This window comes from Lactuca serriola, chromosome 9, assembly GCF_051521515.1.
Source record: "Lactuca serriola cultivar US96UC23 chromosome 9, Lser_US96UC23_V15, whole genome shotgun sequence".
Classification (NCBI taxonomy): Eukaryota; Viridiplantae; Streptophyta; class Magnoliopsida; order Asterales; family Asteraceae; genus Lactuca; species Lactuca serriola.
The window spans coordinates 137765555-137787047 of NC_136416.1; the positions used below are offsets into that span (position 1 = coordinate 137765555).

The 21493-nt window shown below is 31.3% G+C and overlaps 1 protein-coding gene across 1 annotated transcript; it reads left to right on the forward strand.

Annotated features, from left to right (window-relative positions):
* The first annotated feature begins 10158 nt into the window (after nt 1–10158).
* On the forward strand, nt 10159–11855 carry LOC145073831 (Bifunctional inhibitor/lipid-transfer protein/seed storage 2S albumin superfamily protein). The gene is made up of 3 exons (XM_079020315.1): nt 10159–10647; nt 11125–11175; nt 11280–11855. The coding sequence occupies exons 1-3, from the start codon at nt 10239–10241 to the stop codon at nt 11462–11464; spliced, it is 645 nt and encodes a 214-aa protein (XP_078876441.1). The 5' UTR covers nt 10159–10238; the 3' UTR covers nt 11465–11855.
* The last annotated feature ends 9638 nt before the right edge of the window (nt 11856–21493 follow it).

Below are 21493 nucleotides of genomic sequence, written 5' to 3' on the forward strand. Positions count from 1 at the left end.
AAGCGATTGTTTGGTTGTCAAACCAACAAATAATGGGATAAAATAATATTAATAAAGCTCAAATCACTGCTATTTCTTATACTAAAGATAGTATAGAGTAAGCATGGTCGGTCCACAGGAATACAGGACTTCTTATCTTGCCATATTTTCACAAATAATACAAATAATATTAAAATGGGGGATTGTGTTTGAACTAGATTTAAACTTCATAAATAAACAAGATTGTAAACAGAATTTAGTAAAAGAAATACATTTCCGATTCTGATTATTATGCATGTATTATGTTGAAAGATGCAAAATGAATATGATTATGTTCTATCTAGGTTGGTAATTTAGATACTAATAAACTCTAATATCCAAGTTGACAAAAAATGTTTTATTCAAAACATGTTCTTCAAATGAAACTTCATTTAATTGATTTAATTCACATAAGCTCTTTCATCAAATCATTAAATGACTTTAAGTTCTTGCAACAATTACCAACAATATTCAATATTCCTCTTAAGCTTGGGATTATGAACATGTAATCTTTGATTACACTCATTTTGATTTAATTACAATCAATTAAGTGCATTTTACTAACATCAAATCACAAAACATATACAAATTTTACAATTTGATTATCTAGATTGATAAAAACCCTAATTTATTGATCAAGTGAAAAAGAGAATAAACCAAACACATGATTAAGATCAAATCAAAGATTACTAGATGTTAAACACAAATCAAGTTCAAGTTACAACCTAACAACACATACTTAAGAATTCAGACTCGGAAATGATAATGGAATCAACCATACATGTCTAGGTTAAACTACAAATCAAACAATTTTAAACTTCAAATTGATTTACAAAAAGGAAATTAAAGTGTTTCCAAGTGTTAATCTACTTCCAAAAGCTAGGAAAATCGCCTTCTCTCTGCCCAAAATCCGACTTAACTTCCAACAAAACTGATTGTCTAAATTATATGAGAGTAAAACTACTTTAAAAACTGTCAAGACTTTTACACGACCCGTGTAAATTAAAGGGTGGCATTTACACGACCGTGTAAACAAGAAAAGTAGAATGCTCTTGTATATGCATTTACACGACCCGTTAAACTATAAGCAATTTTACTCTCATATAATTCAGACAATCAAGTTTCAAATAGTTTTAACCTTAATTTTATTTTCTTTTATTCTATTTTATTTTCTCCAGTTTAAATCTTCTTGTTCTTTCTTGAGGACAAGAAAGGTTCAAGCCTGGGGAGATTTGTTAGCTGCATTTCATGCATTCATTTTGTAGTTTTAGTTCATAAAAGTGCATTGCATTTAAGTTTAAACTCATGCATTTTGCATATTTTTCGAGATTTTTAATGATGCAATTCCATTCACACACTTTTATGATATTTCAGGGACTTTTGAAGGTTGGATCTTGATGGAGGAAGATAAAAGGAGTTGGAGACAGAGTTTCAGAAGTTTTGGAGCATTGAAGAGAGAGAATGAAGAAATAAAGAATTTGGCTTCACAGGAGTTTACACGGCCGTGTAAATGATAGCTTATAGTTTACACGGGCCGTATAAACGCATATACAAGAGCATTCTACTTTTCTTGTTTACACGGTCGTGTAAATGGCACTCTTTAATTTACACGGGCCGTGTAAACGTCTCGACAGTTTTTAAAGTAGTTTTACTCTCATATAATTCAGACAATCAGTTTTGTTGGAAGTTAAGTCGGATTTTGGGCAGAGAGAAGGCGATTTTCAGAGCTTTTGGAAGTAGATTAACACTTGGAAACACTTTAATTTCCTTTTTGTAAGTCAATTTGAAGTTTAAACTTGTTTGATTTGTAGTTTAACCTAGACATGTGTGGTTGATTTCATTATCATTTCTGAGTCTGAATTCTTAAGTATGTGTTGTTAGGTTGTAACTTGAACTTGATTTGTGTTTAACATCTAGTAATCTTTGATTTGATCTTAATCATGTGTTTGGTTTATTCTCTTTTTCACTTGATCAATAAATTAGGGTTTTTATCAATCTAGTTAATCAAATTGTAAAATTCGTATATGTTTTATGATTTGATGTTAGTAACATGCACTTAATTGATTGTAATTAAATCAAAATGAGTGTAATCAAAGATTAAATGTTCATAATCCCAAGCTTATGAGGAATACTGAATATTGTTGGTAATTGTTGCAAAAACTTAAAGTCATTTAATGATTTGATGAAAGAGCTTATTTGAATTAAATCAATTAAATGAAGTTTTATTTAAAGAACATGTTTTGAATAAAACATTTTTTATCAACTTGCATATTAGAGTTTATTAGTATCTAAATTATCAACCTAGATAGAACATAATCATATTCATTTTGCATCTTTCAACATAATACATGTATAAGAATCAGAATCGAAAATGTATTTCTTTTACTAAATTCTGTTAACAATCGTGTTTATTTATGAAGTTTAAATCTAGTTCAAACACAATCCCCCATTTTAATATTATTTGTATTATTTGTGAAAATATGGCAAGATAAGAAGTCCTGTATTCCTGTGGACCGACCATGCTTACTCTATACTATCTTTAGTATAACAAATAGCAGTGATTTGAGGTTTATTAATATTATTTTATCCCATTATTTGTTGGTTTGACAGCCAAACACCTATAGACTTACTCAATTGATATTTTTAGCCCAAAATTTATTCTTTGACAGTTTCAGCCCTTCCAGAAAAGTATTTTTCAGTCAAAGCCCAAACTTTTGCAACTTTTGCAACTTTTACAATTTTGGCCCAAAATCCAAAAAGTTTACATTTTTGGTCCTTTTTAGTAAAGAAACGCATTTTAACCCTTGAAATAATTTTGTTTACCTTTTTATCCCCTGTTTTAAGAAAATTTTCAATTTAGCCCTTTGAACATCAGAATTTTCGCAACTTTGGGCTTAATGGGCCGAAAAGCCTAAAAATTGGCCCATTGAGCTATTATTTACATTTCAAGTCCTTTAAAGAGCATAATTTTCACAAAAACATTTATTTTAACTGTTTTGACTCTTTTGACCCTCCACAAAACCCTGAATAGCAACTTTTCACCCAACTTTTGTTTATTTGACAATTTAAGCCCCAAAATTTGTTTTATGTTACAATATGTCTATTTTAAATCTTAGAGGGTATTTTTCTTGACTTGTTTAGTGTGGTATACCTTAGATCATGTTTGTTTTCCTTCTTATGTCATAGATCTCGAGATTACTTCTCTTTTTGTTGCATATTTACCACATAAACACTTACAATCACACATACATGCATAAAATCATACATAGCACACACATACACATAGATCTACACATTTTACTTGTATTCTCCCCCACAAAGCTAAAAAACCGAAAAATAGGGGTATGAACTCACATTGAGGTTTGGATTTGTTTTGATGAAGATTTGAGAGAAGATTTCATCCTGACAAGCTTCCTTAGAAGTCCTTGAGCTTAGATTGCTTCTAAGGAGTATGATCATGAAGTTGAATGAATTAAAAGATGATTTTTGATGAGGTATAGAAGTTAAACTTTGGATTTAAGTAAGAACTTACCAAGACTTGAAGTGATTTTTGAATGAAAAACTCCTTGGAATGCTTCTAATTCTCAAAAATTTGGATGAAAAGGAGAAGAGAGTTCTTATGTGTTTGAGAGAGATTTTTGAGAGTGTGCATGTGTTTTTCCTTGGTACTCTCGGCCGAAGAAGAAAAGAGAGGGGAGAAGAGAGATATAAGGATGTGATGGATGCATAGGAACATGAGATGGTTACATGGAAGACCAAAATATAATAAGGAGGTGGCTAACCCTCCTTATTTCATCAATTTCCATTTTTTTTGTTTTCTTCTTCTTGGGCCGAGAAAGGGATAAGAGAGAAGAAGATTTGGGCCTTGCATGCTTAAGCCCATATTATGGTCCAATTAGATGATTTTTGGGCCAATTGGTCTTTGGAGAGGGTTCACGGCCCAAAATAAATCAAGGAATGATTTTTATGGCTCATTAGGGCTAATTAGGTTAGTTATGGCCCAATAAGGTCCATTAGGGTATTTTATTTCATTCTAGGCCCAACATGGCCCAAATTATTAAAATAAATGGAAGTGGGTCCAATTAGAGCCCATTTAAGAGTTCTAAGCCCAAAATAGTCAAATTGGAAACTTGTTGGCCCATTAGGCCCAATAAGGAAGTCCTAGTTTAAAATGGACTTAAACCGGGATTTCTAGGGTTTCCAATTCTTTGATGACTATTTGATGTGCTTGTATAAAGTGTTTGATGGGTGTTTTGTTGTTATTAAATAAGCATCATACATGCTTTCACATTTTTGGTTCACATTTGTTATCATTGTTGTTACAAAGCATCAAAATTCCTAATTGTGACATTTGATGATTGTTCTGTTGCAAGTTTGATTGGGTATGGTCGCAAGTTATGAGGAGCCCTTTCTCCACAACCTGAGCGCATCTTCTTGTTTGCTTGTTTGAATTTTTATACGCTATTTCTGCTGCACTTTGAATTCTACTTTCCTTTCCGCATCCTTTATTGCTTTGAACATTTGGAACATTGATGTCAATGTCTTTTGGAATAGTTATGCCCATAAGCTTTCCTACCTCTTCAACATCTGTCCAATTTTTCTGCAATTCATTTGTAGGATCGTTTTCATATTCCTTCAGCATTCTTTCTGTTTTCTTAATAAACAAATCCATTTTTTCCTTATTTTTTGTTACGTATTCCAAACATGCTTCAAAGTTGTAGTATGCTTGATTGACAGATCTGTTAATTTCAATGTCTCCTGTATCATATACATGTCTACCAAAATTATAATGTCTTGATATCACATCCTTTCTCAAATCGATTCTCAATGTATTGTTCAGGTATCTCCTTAATTCCATGTTTCATGAGTATGTTGAATGCATGCCTGCACAAAGTCCCAAAGCGGTTGAAGTCTTCACATGTACATTTTACATCATTTGTTGGAAGTCTTATTTCTACATGTTCAAAATAAAATTAAAGCATTAAGTGTTTTATAAACATAAATGAATATTTTTTATATTATGCGTTGATTCAACAAAAATTAAAATAAGAATATATTACCTCAAATTCTGTTTTTAGATCACTATTTTTGTTCAGTTGTTCCATTTTGTATAACTCCCATTCATTTTTTGTTGCAAGATGTTAATATTAGCAGTACCATGAACCTTTATAGATTTCTTTTTGTACTTCATAAAACAATGTACTTGTATAAACTTTTGCAGCATGTTTTTCTATTGATCGTGGTGAAATAAATTTATATACCGCCTTCTTTGTTTGATGATCAAGCTCTTGTTGTGTATTTCTTTGTTTTTGAATTGCTGTGTCATAGTTCATCATGAAATGTAAAAGTAAATTTCCAGATTGAGAGTAAGTGTTGAAGAAGGAATTCATGCTTTCTGATCTTAAAGTGGTTTTCATCAATCCAGACATTCTTGTGTCACTGAAGTATGCAGGTATCCATTTGTCACGTAATTCAAACATATCATTGAACCATCTTTTATCTTTCAGATCGAATTCATTAATAATCAAATCCCACTTCTTTTCAAATTCATCAGGTTTGATATGCATGTTCCAAACAAGCTTGTTAAATCTTTTCTTAAAGTCTTTGTTTTTAAATAAATCGTCAGTAACCTATGAATGAACAATTTTGCTTATATAAGTATAAATTATATACCTATTTCGATATATCATATATGATTACTGTAATATAGGATATATCATCTATGATTAATCATATATCATATATGTACTGTATATGATTATTTAATCATATATGATTAATCATATATCATATATGTACTGTAATCATATATTTTTAATCATATACGATTATATAATCATATATCATTAATCATATATCATATATGAGTAATGATATACGATTAATCATATACGATTACTGTAATGTAGGATATATCATCTATGATTAATCATATATCATATATGTACTGTAATCATATGTGTTTAATCATATATGATTACTGTAATGTAGGATATATCATGTATGATTAATCATATATGATTAATCATATATCATATATGTACTGTAATCATATATGTTTAATCATATATCATATATGTACAGTAATCATATATGTTTAATCATATATGATTATATAATTGTATATGATTAGTCATATATCATATATGAGTAATCATATATGATTACTGTAATGTAGGATATATCATCTATGATTAATCATATATCATATATGTACTGTAATCATATATGTTTAATCATATATGATTAATCATATATGATTACTGTAATGTAGGATATATCATGTATGATTAATCATATATCATATATGAACTGTAATCATATATGATTAATCATATATGATTATATATGATTATATATTGTATCATCATAATCATAGTATGATATATGATAACTTATATTATTATAATCATATATGGTTAATCATATATAATCATATATGATTATATAATCATATTATTAACATACTTAATTATATATCATTATATCAATCATATATGATTTATCATATATGATTAAGTATTTTAATAATATGATTATATAATCATATATGATTATATATTGCATGATCATATTACATACTATGTAATCATATATGTTTATATAGTATGGTATCTGATAATTCATATTATTAGAATAGTTAATCATATATGGTTATATAGTATGATATTTGATAAGTCATATATGAATCATCTGTCCTAATACTATATAATCATATATGATTATATAATGTATTTTTATTATACCTTTGCTTGCAGTTTTTTCATTATGTGCCACATGCATAGTCTGTGTCTTGAATTTGGTAAGACAGATTCCACTGCTTGTTTTATTGCTACATCTTGATCAGTTAGAACAATTTTTGGTGCTTTCCTTTCATGAGCTCTAAGAAAAGCTTTAAGCAGCCATTCATACGACTCAATTGTCTCTCTACTCAGCAACCCAACACCAACAGTAACTGATTTCTTGTGGTGGTCAACTGTTGTGAATAGAACAAATACCATTTTATACCTATATAAAGAAAATGTGTTTAGTACAATCATATTTGATTAATAGTATGTTTGAATTTATATACATTAACTTACTTGTTTGTTCTAAAAGTTGCATCAAAAGATATAACTTCTCCAAACTCTGCATAAAAAGCCTTTTCTCTTTCATCTACCCAAAACATAGCAGCCAACAGATCTCCATCACGTAGGAACTCAAATGAATAATTTGGTTAATGATCTCTACGATCTTTCATTTTGTTTATCATTATTTGAGCATCCTTGTAACATAAGATTCTATTTACTCCTCTCCTCAAGTTTTTGTAGTCTGTTACTTTCGCCCTTACATATTCATATCCTCCTTTCAAAACTGCTCGTATTTTGTGAGCCATTGTGGGACCAATTTTAGCTTTTGATGCACGTACTACAAACTCTTTTTCAGAATATGACATCTTTCTTGCCTTTTCGTATAAGGTATTTCCTTAATACTTTCCAGTGGGTGGTTGTGCATTTCAAAGAATTTCTTAACTTTGTAATCTGTTGTTCCATAAACATTTTCAAATATAATCTTTGTTGTACACCCAGTAATTATCTTGTTTGAATTTGGTTTCCTCTTGACAGAACTTGTAGCCAACGTATCACAAGGTTTTGGTTTATCCTTGTCACCCGTATTGCATATAACATATTTTTCTTTTATTATTTGGCTATTGTATTTTGATTGGCTACTCAGTCTTGTATGAAAACCTTCCATTTTCTACATAATCAATATACATTTTTACTGCCAAATTTAGTGATTTGAAAACACTGTTTACAATTGGTACAAATTCTGTAGGGACATCTGGTTTATATTCAGATTCTTCAATTATGTTACTACAATATGATTAATTTGTTGAATTGGAACTTTCATCTGATAAAAGAAGGGAATGAAAAATATGTTATTATATATTTTTATGTTGTAATAATCATAAGTGATTAACGATATGTATTTATATTTTAGTATAAAAAATCATATATGATTTTGGATATTAATATATTATTAGATGTTAAATCATATTTATTTGTACATTGTATTATATGATTGATCATATAATATAATGTGTAATCATAAATGATTATAGGTATCAATTTATAAATAATCATACTTGATATTGTTTAATCGTGTATGATTAATCATATGTATTTGTAGTTTTTAATATATGATTAATCCTATTTTATGATGTATAATCATATATGATTATTCATCCAAATGTAATATTAATATAGATTTCAATTTGAAAACATATATGATTAATCATAGATATGAACAGTCATATATGATTATTCATCCGTATATGATTAAATCACATATTGTATTGTATAATCATATATGATTATTCATAATTTATATTGTATAATAAAAGAATCAGAATGAAATGTAGAAACTGTCATGTAATTTGTAGTATTAAAACGAATTAGTTGTACCTTCAATACGAATCGTATTTTGAAGTTCTTCAGAAGTGAAAGAAATTGAATCGATTTGTTCGTCGTTAGGAGATGTATAATAGTATCAGTTGCGATCGACTCTCAGTTTCTTTTGGATGCAACATCATTTATGAAAATTGATTTTGATTCGATTTTCAAATGCTTTGTTTACGATTGCGAGGTGCTTGTTTTTTCGATTTGAGGTTTGTATCTCGTATTTATGAGGATATGAACTGATGCTCTGTTTCGATTGTTTTTTTCTCTTTGAAGATTGCGAATAATTTGATAACAGATTCAGTAAAAATAAGATCTTTTTTATTATATTGAATGAGTTGTTGAAGATTGGATGATATTATTACGTGACTGATACTGAAAATCGATGATTTAGCGATATGGTGGTTTTTAGAGAAGGAAGGTGTCCGCTTTCTCAACATTAATTTGAAGTTTACTATTATACCCCTTAATCATTTAACAGTTGGCGTTAAATTCCATTGGCTGATATTTAATCTCACAATCTCTAATTTTTTATTAATCTTAATGGAGTCATCCCATATATATATATATATATATATATATATATATATATATATATATATATATATATATATATATATATATATATATATATATCAATTAAGTTATAGTCGTTCAAAAAAATATAAAATGAAAAAGAAATAAAACATCTTTAATTATATATAAAAGAATTTAATCCTAATTTATGGCCTATAATATGTCTGCGGGAAATGTTTTGTTGTATATAGATTTTGGTCCGTGTTTTTAGAGAAGACACGCACATAAATATTGACGTTTATGGTCTTCAAACTTTTAACAGACAAACATTTTACAAGAATATACAAACATAAATGTCTTCTCACCTGCAGACATAAATTTTTTAAAAAAAGTTTATTTATTTATTTATTTTAAAAAAACACACACACATCACCTTACATATAAGTGAGAAATAACAAAGGTTTAACTAAACTATTCAAGGGTAAAAATATTAAAAATAAAATAAAATCTTTTTTACATGGTTTTATATTCTTCCAACTTTTGTAATAATGACATAAAAGCCTTTTAGTTTGACAAAAATGAATAGATTACCGTTTGTGGATTTTAGGTTCACTAATATCGGATACTTACAACTTTTTTTTTTCGATTTTACCATTTTTGCATATTTACACGGTAAAACCGAACATTTACTTAAAGGCTTTAATGAACCAGAAAACCAAATTTAAAGGTTTTTATGAACCATAAAAAAGAAAAATCCGAATTTTTCTATAAAATGTATGAGCTTTAATAAACCAAAAATACACAAAAGGATAAAATCGAAAAAAAAAAAAAAAAATAAAAAAAAAAATAATTGCAGATATCCAGTATTAGCAAATCTAAAATCCAAATAAAAGTAAAATCGTGCATTTCTACCAAGCTTAGGAGTTTGTATGTCATCCTGCGTATATACTACAAGAGAGGCAAAACAATTGGGAAGAAATTAACATATTTGAAGGATAAAAGCCAATGTAGAAATTATGGCAAAATACGAGTGACCGTTGTGTACATATAAAAGATCGATGCTAGAGTAAAACTATGGGAAAGATGAGGGGCCATTTAGAAAACAATTTAAACAAGTGAGAAAATTGTGGCAAAACAAAGAGTCACGCCCGAAGCCCCAAGGTTCCAAGTGCTTTAAATAAATAAAACTCGGTAATAAAATGATGAATCCGCTGGCTCTCCATTATCACGTCATCCCGATTCTAACAGAAATAACCGTCGTCAGCCATGAACACTGAAAGCCTAGTCCACTACGTTTCCGCAATCGTCACCGTCTTACTCGCTTCGACGCTTGTTCTTATAACCACCAGCGACGTAACGCCGCCTCCATCTTCGCCGCCGCCTGGAGGCTGTGCCGACTCCGTCATCTCCTTCTCGCCTTGCCTTCCCTTCATATCCGCCCCGCCAAATGATCTCTCCGACGAACCTTCATCCCAATGTTGCGACATCTTCAACGGAGCCTTTGCTTCCGGCAAAGCCGAATGTCTCTGTTATCTTGTTCGTCAGAACACGCTCCTCGGTTTCCCTCTTAACGCCTCCAAGCTGCTTTCCTTATCAGATCTATGTCTACTCAACAATGATACCCAAGCTTCCCACGCGAATAATGCTAGTACATCTCTCCAGTCGATCTGTTCAGGTATATCGGACTCTGTTTTTGTTCTTTCATCTTCATCGTTTTATTTGTGCGTTTTTTCTTTTCTGGAAGTTTCGACGAGTCACAGTGAAATAGCAAAATCAATTTCTATCAGCATTTACGAAGTATAAACTGTAGCCAATTGAGAAATTACGAACCTAGGGTTTTTGAAAGTTATCGACTGGAGCAAGGGCGGGATTTTTCATCTGAAATTTTGAGTTAAGAACAAATTCATATCCATGTATCAATGTTGTAGTTTGATGACTGAAAGAAACAAAAGAAAATGACCATGATATCCTTTGAATCAACTATTTGAAACGTTACATGAAATTTAGATATTGATTCCGTGTTTTCAAGATCAAATACAACAAAATAGTTTATTTCATGTCTGGATCCTCTTCTTGCAATTTGGGTGTTCATTTTGTTTCAATTTCGTGTTTGTGAATTTCAGTTCCATAATTTTGTGTTCTCTTGATTCAGGTTCAACAACTCTACCTCCTTTGATCAGCATCACAAGAAAACCCCGTTCAGGTTTCTATTGACAATTTTATCTCCCAAATCTTCTTCCCATTCTTTCATGGATCTTGTTGTCATCAATTTCAATTTTGTTAACATAAAGCACGACATTATTGCAGGTTCTACTGCCCGTCGCTCACCCCCTTCATCACCCACTCTCCGGTCTCCTCCTCCACCACCACCACCAACTTCCGCCTCCAAACAACCGATCCCCAAGCCACCAAAGTCAGAGCGGAGCAACAATGGTAACCATCTGGCACCTGCTGTTGCACTCATGCCCATTTACTTGGGGTTTTTTGTTTAAGTGTCTATGAAGATCTTGAACCATTTTACAGCAGGTATGGCACACTAGATGAGAGCTAGTAGTATGTTCTATTTTTGTATCAATTTTGGTACAATTTGTGAATTAGACCACAGGATGTAATGATGATTTGATGTATATGTTAAAGATGATGAGGATATGATATCTCAATGGGTTCAATAACACTGTTTTTGTTACACCGGATCGGATGATTAGATTAGACTGGGTAGTATTAATAACGAGTCGTGTAATTGTTTTGGTATAGAATTACCCATTAATAACCAAGTTTTTAGGGTTATTCACATCTTTTTCTTTTTGTACAGGTCAGATATGTTGTTCTTACTTTTTTGATGTGACAAAAAATTATAGTATTTGTGGTATTCATATCATTTTGTGTCCGGTGTACATCAAATACAAATACTGTACAAAGCCAATCATATAATGTGTATCATTTCATTTCATGCATAAAATATGCTATAGAAGATGCAATTAATTATTTAATTATGTATGAAGAGAGCCTTTTTATTATTCTGCATACCTTCCAAGTTCCAATAAAATCAACATCATGTCAATGGGTAAAAGTTTTGTCGAATATGGGCAATTCCCAATTGATGAAGCAATGAGATTATGACTTAAACCATTAGCAAATGGATCCTGATGTGGCTAATAATACGATTAATGTATATAGATAGATTTGGCGGTACAATGAATAGATTCTTTTACCATCCTATCCTAGATAGCTTGTTGTCATGGAGATGGGTCAAATCTGTGAAATTATTGATGTATCAGAATTTTAGGTAACTATGAGACTCCTATATAATTAGATTTTTATAATACTAATAGCAAAAAATATCAAAGTTTAAATAATAAAAAATAACCCACACTTGTATTCACTTGTATTCGGATGGGACGGATCAAATTCTTTGGTGCGGCTATTGTTATACCTAAATCACTTATGGGCATCCCGGATCAGAACACATGAAAATTTTGGAACTTATATGCATTTTATATTTGATTTTAACCCTAGTTTTTTTTCTTAGAACTCTTATGAATTTTTTTAACTAGGGATGAACATTGAAACTAGGTATCTGCTACCGGAACTATTGGTTTCAAAATTGGAACCGCCTTAAACGGTTACGATTCTGATTCTCATATTTTTCGAACCGATATCTGTTGGATACCTACCGGAACCGCTTTATATATATATATATATATATATATATATATATATATATATATATATATATATATATATATATATATATTGGCAAGTTTATATGCGTTAATGGTGGGTTCCTTGAGCACCTTTCTTTTTATTTTTTATAATAAGTTATGTATAATCAAAATATTGTGACATACGTTAGAAAATGAAAACCAAACCATCTTAATTTGTTGGCAAAAAGAAATATATAAATTTGATTTTTAAAACTCATATTTTATATTTTATATTTTAATAGCCCAATATTTTTAGGATAAAATCTAATATGCATAACCCAATACACATTAAACTAAAAAAAAAGTAAATCATGAATCCCAAAAAAGTAATGTTGTTAACGAGCACATGAAGTTTTATCTTTCATTCACAATCGCGGATCCTATTGCACATTACCGGTAAATTATTCAATTTTGTTAATTTTGTGAACATTAAATAAAATATATAGAAATTTTATTTCTAATTTCACGGGCATCAAAGTTGTCGGCGATCATTAATCAGTGATCAACAAATCACAAATTCCTTCACTATATGTTTAATTCATTAATTGCATCCATTGTAAGGTTTTTTTTTGTCTTTTTTTTTACTTTTGCTTCATCGTTTATTTGATATAATTTTTAAGATTGTTAATTGTTACTATTGTTAATATTGAATAACTTAAGAGTGAATTCTTTTTTCCACTTTTTTGATTGTTTTTTTCCCTAATTTTACAATAGGCTTTTTTATATTGTTTCAAATTTTCAATGTTACTTGATTATTTGATTGTTATTTGTTAATTGTTATTTGCTTATAGAAATTCAATCAAGAATGTCTTAGAAAGTACTTGTAATGATACAATTGTGAAACTATATCAAGATATAAGAGGGTATAATCGTAAGAACTTTAATTTTTTTTTTTTTTTGCTTATACGATTTGACCTGATCCGAACCCGCAAGTAGTATTTTTTTGCTATTTTTCTTTTCTATGTTTTTTATTTAAATAGTGAACCATATGGTTTTAGTTTTTAGACTAGCCTTTATATATATATATATATATATATATATATATATATATATATATATATATATATATATATATATATATATATATATATATAATATAGATTGTGAGATTAAACATCAACCAATTGATCTTAACGTCAACTTCCGTCAACTGTTAAATGATGCAGGTGTACAACAGTAAATCTCAACTTAGAAGAAAGCGCACATATTGCTTCTCTAAAAATTATCTTATCGCTAAATCATTGATTCTCAGTATCAATCACGTAATCATATCATTCAAGCTTCAAAAATCATTCAATATCATCTTAAAGTTCATATTTTTACTGAATCTGTTATCAAACTAATCGCAATCTTCAAATCGAAAAAAAACGATTGAAACAGAGCGTCACTTCATATTTTCATAAATACGAGACATAATCCTCAAATCGAAGAAACAAGCATATCGCATGCATCAACGCAATTCAAGAGAGCGACGGAGCATTTAAAAATTGAATCAAAATGATATCGACTTCAAAAGAAATTGACAAGTCGATCGCAACTGATACTATTGTAGCTGAAATCAATTCATCTTGTAACGACGAACAAATCGATTCAATTTTGTTGACTTCTGAAAATTAATACGAAGAACTCAAAATACGATTTGTATTGAAGGTACAAATAATTCGTTTTAATATTACATATTACATTACAATTTATAGAGTTCATTCTAATTTTTTCTATACATGCATAAACAAAAAACATAACTGATCTTGTATTAATAATATATTACAATGCATAATCATAAACGATTATATGTTGTAACTTATTATACAGTATAAATTATGATTAATTATATATTAGGATGTATAATCATATATGATTATACATAATAAAATTTGATTAATCGTATATAACAGTTTAAAAAAAACATATGATCTATCATATGTGTTCATAGATCTAAATATATGATTAATTATATATTAAATAGTATAATCATATATGATTATACAGTATAATATGTGATTAATCATATATGACATTATACAAACAAATATAACTTATCATATGTGTTTTCAAATTAAAATATATAGTAATCATAGATTAGTATAAATAATCATATATGATTATACATCATAAAATTAGTATAAATAATCATATATTATTATACATCATAAAATATGATTAATCATATATTACAATCTATAAATACATATGATTAATCATGATTAAACAGTATCAAGTATGATTACCTATAAATTAAGACGTATAATCATTTATGATTACATAGTACAATATATGATTAATCACATAAGACACTGTACAAACACATATTTTATCATATGTGATTCTACATTGAAATATATAATTATTAATATATTAAGATCTATAATCATATATGATTATACATCCTAATATATAATTACTATTATTTTATAAATTATAAATGCATATGATTAATCATAAATGATTAAACTAATATAACATATGATTAAGTATATATTACAACATATAATCATATTTATCATGCATGATTGTGCATTGAAATATATAACTATATATATATATATATATATATATATATATATATATATATATATATATATATATATATTAAATTCTATAATCATATGTGATTTTTAATCCTAAAATATAATTAATAATATATTACACTATATAAATACATATCATTAATCGCATATGATTATTAAAGCATAAAATTATATAATAACATATTTGTCATTACCTTATTTTATCAGGTGAAAGCTCCAATTCAACATGTAACACCGTAAATTTTCAAACAAATTTTTCATTTTTAAATCACATAATTCTCATAACACATTTTATAAAAATCTCATTTATTTAATTTACAAAACGCAACTCCATGTTTGTTTGATTAATAATCCAGGATCCTCGAAACATAACTCTTTCTCTGGTGTTTATAATCAAGTCGGTGCCTTCCCGCGATCCTGAGAAAACCTGAAACACATAACACATAACACGGTAAGCACGAAGCTTAGTGAGTTCCCCAAAATACCTGATACACATAACACATAACACATACGAAGCTTAGTAAGTACAAGACTAGGGAGGTCTTGGTTACATTAGAATTATAGTTATGTTACGACAAGATGAGTCTGAGATGGTACCCATGATTGAGACCCATGTTAGGAGTCACCTTGTTATCAAGTGAAAAGTTTTCGACAGAAATGAATGATCAGGGATTTTGTCTACCAGTGGAAACAACAAGGTAGTCCAGGGTCGGAAGGGTTTATGCTCAGTTTGGATTGCGAAGTACAGTCGATTTGGCAGTGATTCTAAATGGTCTGTCTATCGGGAAGTCAGACAAGGTTTTGGGATTCCATTTTCGGGAAGAGTAGTGATGGTTATTCTTTAGTGGTTAACGCTAGTGGGGTAAGGATTTATTCGTCGTTAGGGTATGAGAGCCTTGATAAGGTTGGGTTCGATTATAGTTTTGGAAGGTTGTTATATGTATGAGTCAACTTCTCAGTCTATATCGGGGTTGTGGGATTATCGTCCAGGTTGTCGGGCATTTGTAAGGTAGTAAGGAGTGATTTCGAGTAAAAAATCTAACTTAACTAGGGGAGAGTTGTAACACCCAAATCTTAAGGTACTCTATTTGTATTTAAATTATAATTTTGAGGATTGCCACGACGTGGTGGAGGTACCACCACGATGTGGCGAGGCGAGAAGGTTTCGCATGTTTCATTTAAGCCACCACGACATGGAAGTATTGGCCATGACGTGGTGGACGGATGATTTAAAAACCTTATTTTTACGGGTTTGCTCCCTATTTAAGGAATGGGGAGGCTAGGGTTTGCTCATCCTCAGCCTCCATCAGCCCCCTCAATCCCAAAAGAAAATCCTAACCACTTTCCTCCATTATTGAGTTAGTTTTGGTATTCCTTGAAGCTAAAGAAGGAAAGAGAAGGAAGAAGGAAGCAAAGATCAAGCAAGCAAGTCTCTATTCTTCACCTTAACACTCTTCTGGACCTTTGTAAGTGTCCAAGACTCGATTTTTATCATGCTAGGTTGCTAGATCTCAAGTTTTTTCCCATAAACTTCTTGTTCTTGTTAGTTGGGATGGTGAGATCTCTTAAAGTTTGCAACTTTATGAATCTCTAGGGCATTTGGTGTAATTTGTGCCTCGGATCTGGAGTTGGGTTTGGGTTTGCAATCCATGCATGAGATTTAGGTCATAAACCCTCATTTTGACCTAATATGGGTTCAAAACATGCATTGGACATGCATGTATATAAAGCACCAACTTTTAGGTTATGTTTGGTGCTAGAATCACTTCTGGAAAGGATGGACTTCGGAATCTATGGAATAAGTGTTTATTGGCTAAGTTCTTGCATTATTAAGCCTTTTGGGGCTTAGAAATTTGGGTTTTGGACCTTTTGGATGGTCCTAGTGGATAAAGTTAGAAACTTTATCCTGGTAGATCACATTTTGGACCAGATCTGAGCTTTCGAGCTCATAGAATCGAAGAAAACAGGTTAATATATTAAGTTGTTGGAACCTCGGCTACTACAGCATGGTCCTAGGTCACCCTAGCGTGGCGGATGGGATTTTCCTGACTATTTGGTCGTATGTGGGCCACGACATGGCGGTCAGCTAAAGTCAACTCTGGTCATTGACTTTTGGTATGGGTTGACTTTTTGGTTAATCTATATTTTTAGAAGGAAGACTTAGGGTTTGCCTTGTGTGAATTGTTAAGAGGTGTTTTGCACCTATCTTTTGGCAGGAGAGCAGTTAGCTATGGTCGGCACGATTTTGAGTTGTGTGGTAGTCGACTTTGTGATTCAGGTGTGTCTTCTCACAGTACTTGTGGTTCGAAGGCACCAATGCCGGCCCATTTGGATTATGTTATAGTATGCTAGATGTCTTTGTGACTCTTACATGTATTGTATGTATACCAGGCGGGGCCTGATGAGTGTGTTGGGTGGGGCCCATCGCATGTTACCTGATAGATCTATTATGGGCGTGGCTTGATGGTTGTCGGGAAAGGCTCATTGTATGTATGGTATGTGGTATTTTGGGGGATAGTGACAACTAGAAAATTTTGGGTCAAACAAAGTCTAAGGGGTCTTGTGTATAAGTGTATCCACAATGTATATCTATGTAACTTGATGCAATAATGTTATTTGAAAACCAAGAGGGCACCATTTGTATGATTAAAGATAATATACACTTGGAAATTCATGTTGAATTAAGCCTTGGAAAGTTCATGCAAATCAAACAAGAATCAAATAGTTTTAACATAACAACATGTATTTATGCAAGGACCTTGAATTCTTGAGTTCTAAGGCCATCATCCTTGTGATCTATATTACTCAAGACCGAAATCATAATGCCTAGGAAGTGTTAAGACTGAAATCAACCCCAAGCAAGCCCACTAGGGCCGAAAACACACATTAAAGATCCACTAAGGCCGAAAACACCATGGGAAAAGGCCTAGGATCGAAATCAATTAGTGGAATCAAGTCTAGGACCGAAATCATGTATTATTACGGTCATGATAAAGTATTTAGAAGTGTTTGCGGTCATGGATGAGGATAAGACAAGAAACGTTGACTTTAGGAGTTGAAAGCTCACCCGTTTCCAATACAATCACAGTAAACCGCGTAATAACCACCAAATAACAATGCCTTAACCTCCAGTTAACCAAACACACATCTTATCATCTCCATCCTTTTATTATGGACAAAAACCACTCCCTCACATACCACAATTCCATTCTACTTACTGTGAAACTCCATTGCTCTCAAGAGGTCGACTTCCAAGCATTAAGAGGCTTATTTCTTCAAGCATTCTTCTTAGGTTTGGTAAGTAAATTCAAGACTTCTTAGCATCCTTTACACTCTTATGTTTAGATCATTCCATTTACACACTTTAAATGTGTTAAAACCTTAGGATAACATTATTCTCAAGGAAGTTCATCAACTCCATTCAAGTATTTAGGCTTGAAAAACTTCTCAACACCTCTTCAAATCAACCAACAAAACCACTCAAGGTGAGTTCATACCCCACCTTTTTCGAGATTTCTCATGTTTTTTTTGGGGTGGGGGGGTGGTGGGGTGTAACGCCCATAGATCCGGGCTAGTCAATTTAGGGACGATAAGCGTCAAAAATGACTTTTTGATGGAAGATTATTTTGAAGGAATAATCTTAATTAAGTTGTAGTATATGTTACAAGGATTCTGTACATATAAAGAACGTTGAAATCCGAGTTATAACGAAGAAGTTATGACCTGTCGAAGTTTCGCGATAGAACCAGCACGACACAACGCGACGTAAAAAGTGAATTTATGTTAGAGTGATATTTAGCATTATCGATCTAAACGAATGTCGTAAAATACGTTAAACCGAGAGTGTGCATAAAAAGAACGTCTAAATCTGACTTCGTATGAGGAAGTTATGATTTTTCGAAGTTTCAACATTATCAGTATGCAGCCCGAAACTCGAGATTGAGGTCGAGTGATATTTAGCCAAAATTTTCTAAATGAGAATTGAATATCTCATCAATAGTAGTCCAACGATAAAAATACAGACGAAAACGGAGTTCAGATGAAGGAGTTATGAATTTCGAACGGAGTTTTCCTGTCCCGGCCTACTAAAAATAATATATTAATAATATATTAAAATTAAAGTCAAAATTAGCCAACAGAGTCTAAACGAGAGTTGTAGAGCATAATCTCACCTACGCGTGGATATAAAGAACGTCGAAAACGAAGTTCGTATGCGAAAGTTATGAATTTCTGAAGTTCGGGGCGCGAAACCCCAAAACTGTCAGAGTTCACGACGTGAATACAGTGTTCACGACGTGAACTCAGTATTTATGACTTCTGGAGCCTAACAGATGCAATTGGCGATGACGCACCTGATGACTATTGAATTCACGACGTGGGAACTTAAAATTCACGACGTGAGAGCTGAAAAATGACCCTATAAATAGAAATCGAGGGTCAGCCAATTTTGATTTCTCTATCTCTTCTCTCCCACTCCCGATACACCCTCTAAGCCCTATTTTAACCCCCCGAAGCCTCGATATCATCCCGAGACCTGAAGCGAGTCCCGAAGCCCGATGATCCCGAGAAGTGAAATTCCCGAGCCGAAGTCCTCGTGAAGATCTTCCAGATCTACCGAATAATACTACTTTTACAAGTCGTAGTGTTGTCCGATCATCTTCTGATCAAGTGAGTGTATAGTTACTTTCTTCTAACACATAAATATAAAGTATTAGCTATGAAATACGTGCTATGTGTTATATATTATTTGTCTATTTGAGATGGGTTTGGAATTGATGTTTTTATATGGGTGTTAAATGATTTAAATTGTGCTTGTATTTATATCTACAAAAATGTTGGGTAGAACATGGGTAGATGAAATAGTTGGTGACGATGCGACTTCGTGCCTATTAAGTAAAGCTTAGGTGACGATGCGACTTCGTGCCTGTTTGATAAACCTTGGTGACGATGTGACTTCGTGCCTGTTGTATAAACCTTGGTGACTATGAGATGTAGTGCCTATTTTATGAACCCTGGTGACTATGTGACGTAGTGTCTGTTGTATAAACCGTGGTAGCAAATGGACCTTGTGCCAATTCCTTAGGTAAATCCTTAGGAATGAATGAATGAAGGATAGTGGATTCTTAGGGTAAACCCTTGAGAAAATAAAGGAGATATGGGGATGGGTATTTGGGTTGATTGTTTGATAATTGAATATAATAAATGTATTATTGTGGGTTGAAAACCCTACATGCTCACCAGGCTCCCAAGCCTGACCCACTCAGTTTTCTTTGCATTAGGTAATGGCACAAGGGTATAAGTTGGTGGACTTGACGAGAGATTTTGGATTATAGATCAGTAGTTATAAATAACTATTGTAAGGTTTATTTTATATTGTTTATGCTTTTGGTCTGTATCGAACATGACATCCCGAGGTTTTATTATTTAATAAAAATACATTCTCTTTGAGAAATGTTTTGATAAATGGTTATCATATTTTTGTTTTTGGGAACAAATTCCGCAACAATTTTCTTTAAATGATTACTCTGATTTTAAAAATAAAGCATAAACAAATCGGTCTTTTCTAGCCGTGAAATTTGGAGATGTCACATGGGGATACAAGCCAAACTATGTTATAACAAAATGTTGGTATATGTTTCCATTTATATGTTGTGTATAAGGTTTATGTGCATGCTATGTGATTTTATTAGTTTTTTCCAAACTTTCATGCATGATATGGGTTAGTTATGGCATATAACTAAACAAAAACAAGTTTAAATATATTACATGAACACAGGGGAAAGATTATGACTTTTATGATAAAAGAAAATTTTCTATCAAGAATGAGTTTTTATAACTAATCTAAGACTATATTCTTTTGGGTTTAACCAAGTTATGAACTTTGTAAACCTATTATTTTGTATAGTAAAATGAATAATTGGGTTTACCTTTCTCTGACTCTACAACTTTTTCAGCTAAACTATAATGGGTATAGTTTGTGGTTCATTTAAACTAGTTGTCAGTTTTTGGGCTTATTACAGATAATTATTTCGAATTATAATAATGTCACTCTATAAACTGCTAAGAAAAGGGAAATACTTCCATGTACAAAAACGATTTCACTACATTACACGTAAACCGTTGGTACAGTTTGTGAGACACACTTTCTTCATGTGCTTTACCTAAAGTACACTTTAAGTCCTGCATTATAACCAGAGTCTCCTGGAGGGAGAGCGAGACCGTTGTGTATAGATCTATACGGGATTGACAACCCCATACATCAACTGTTCGCTAATCGCTACAGTTAGAC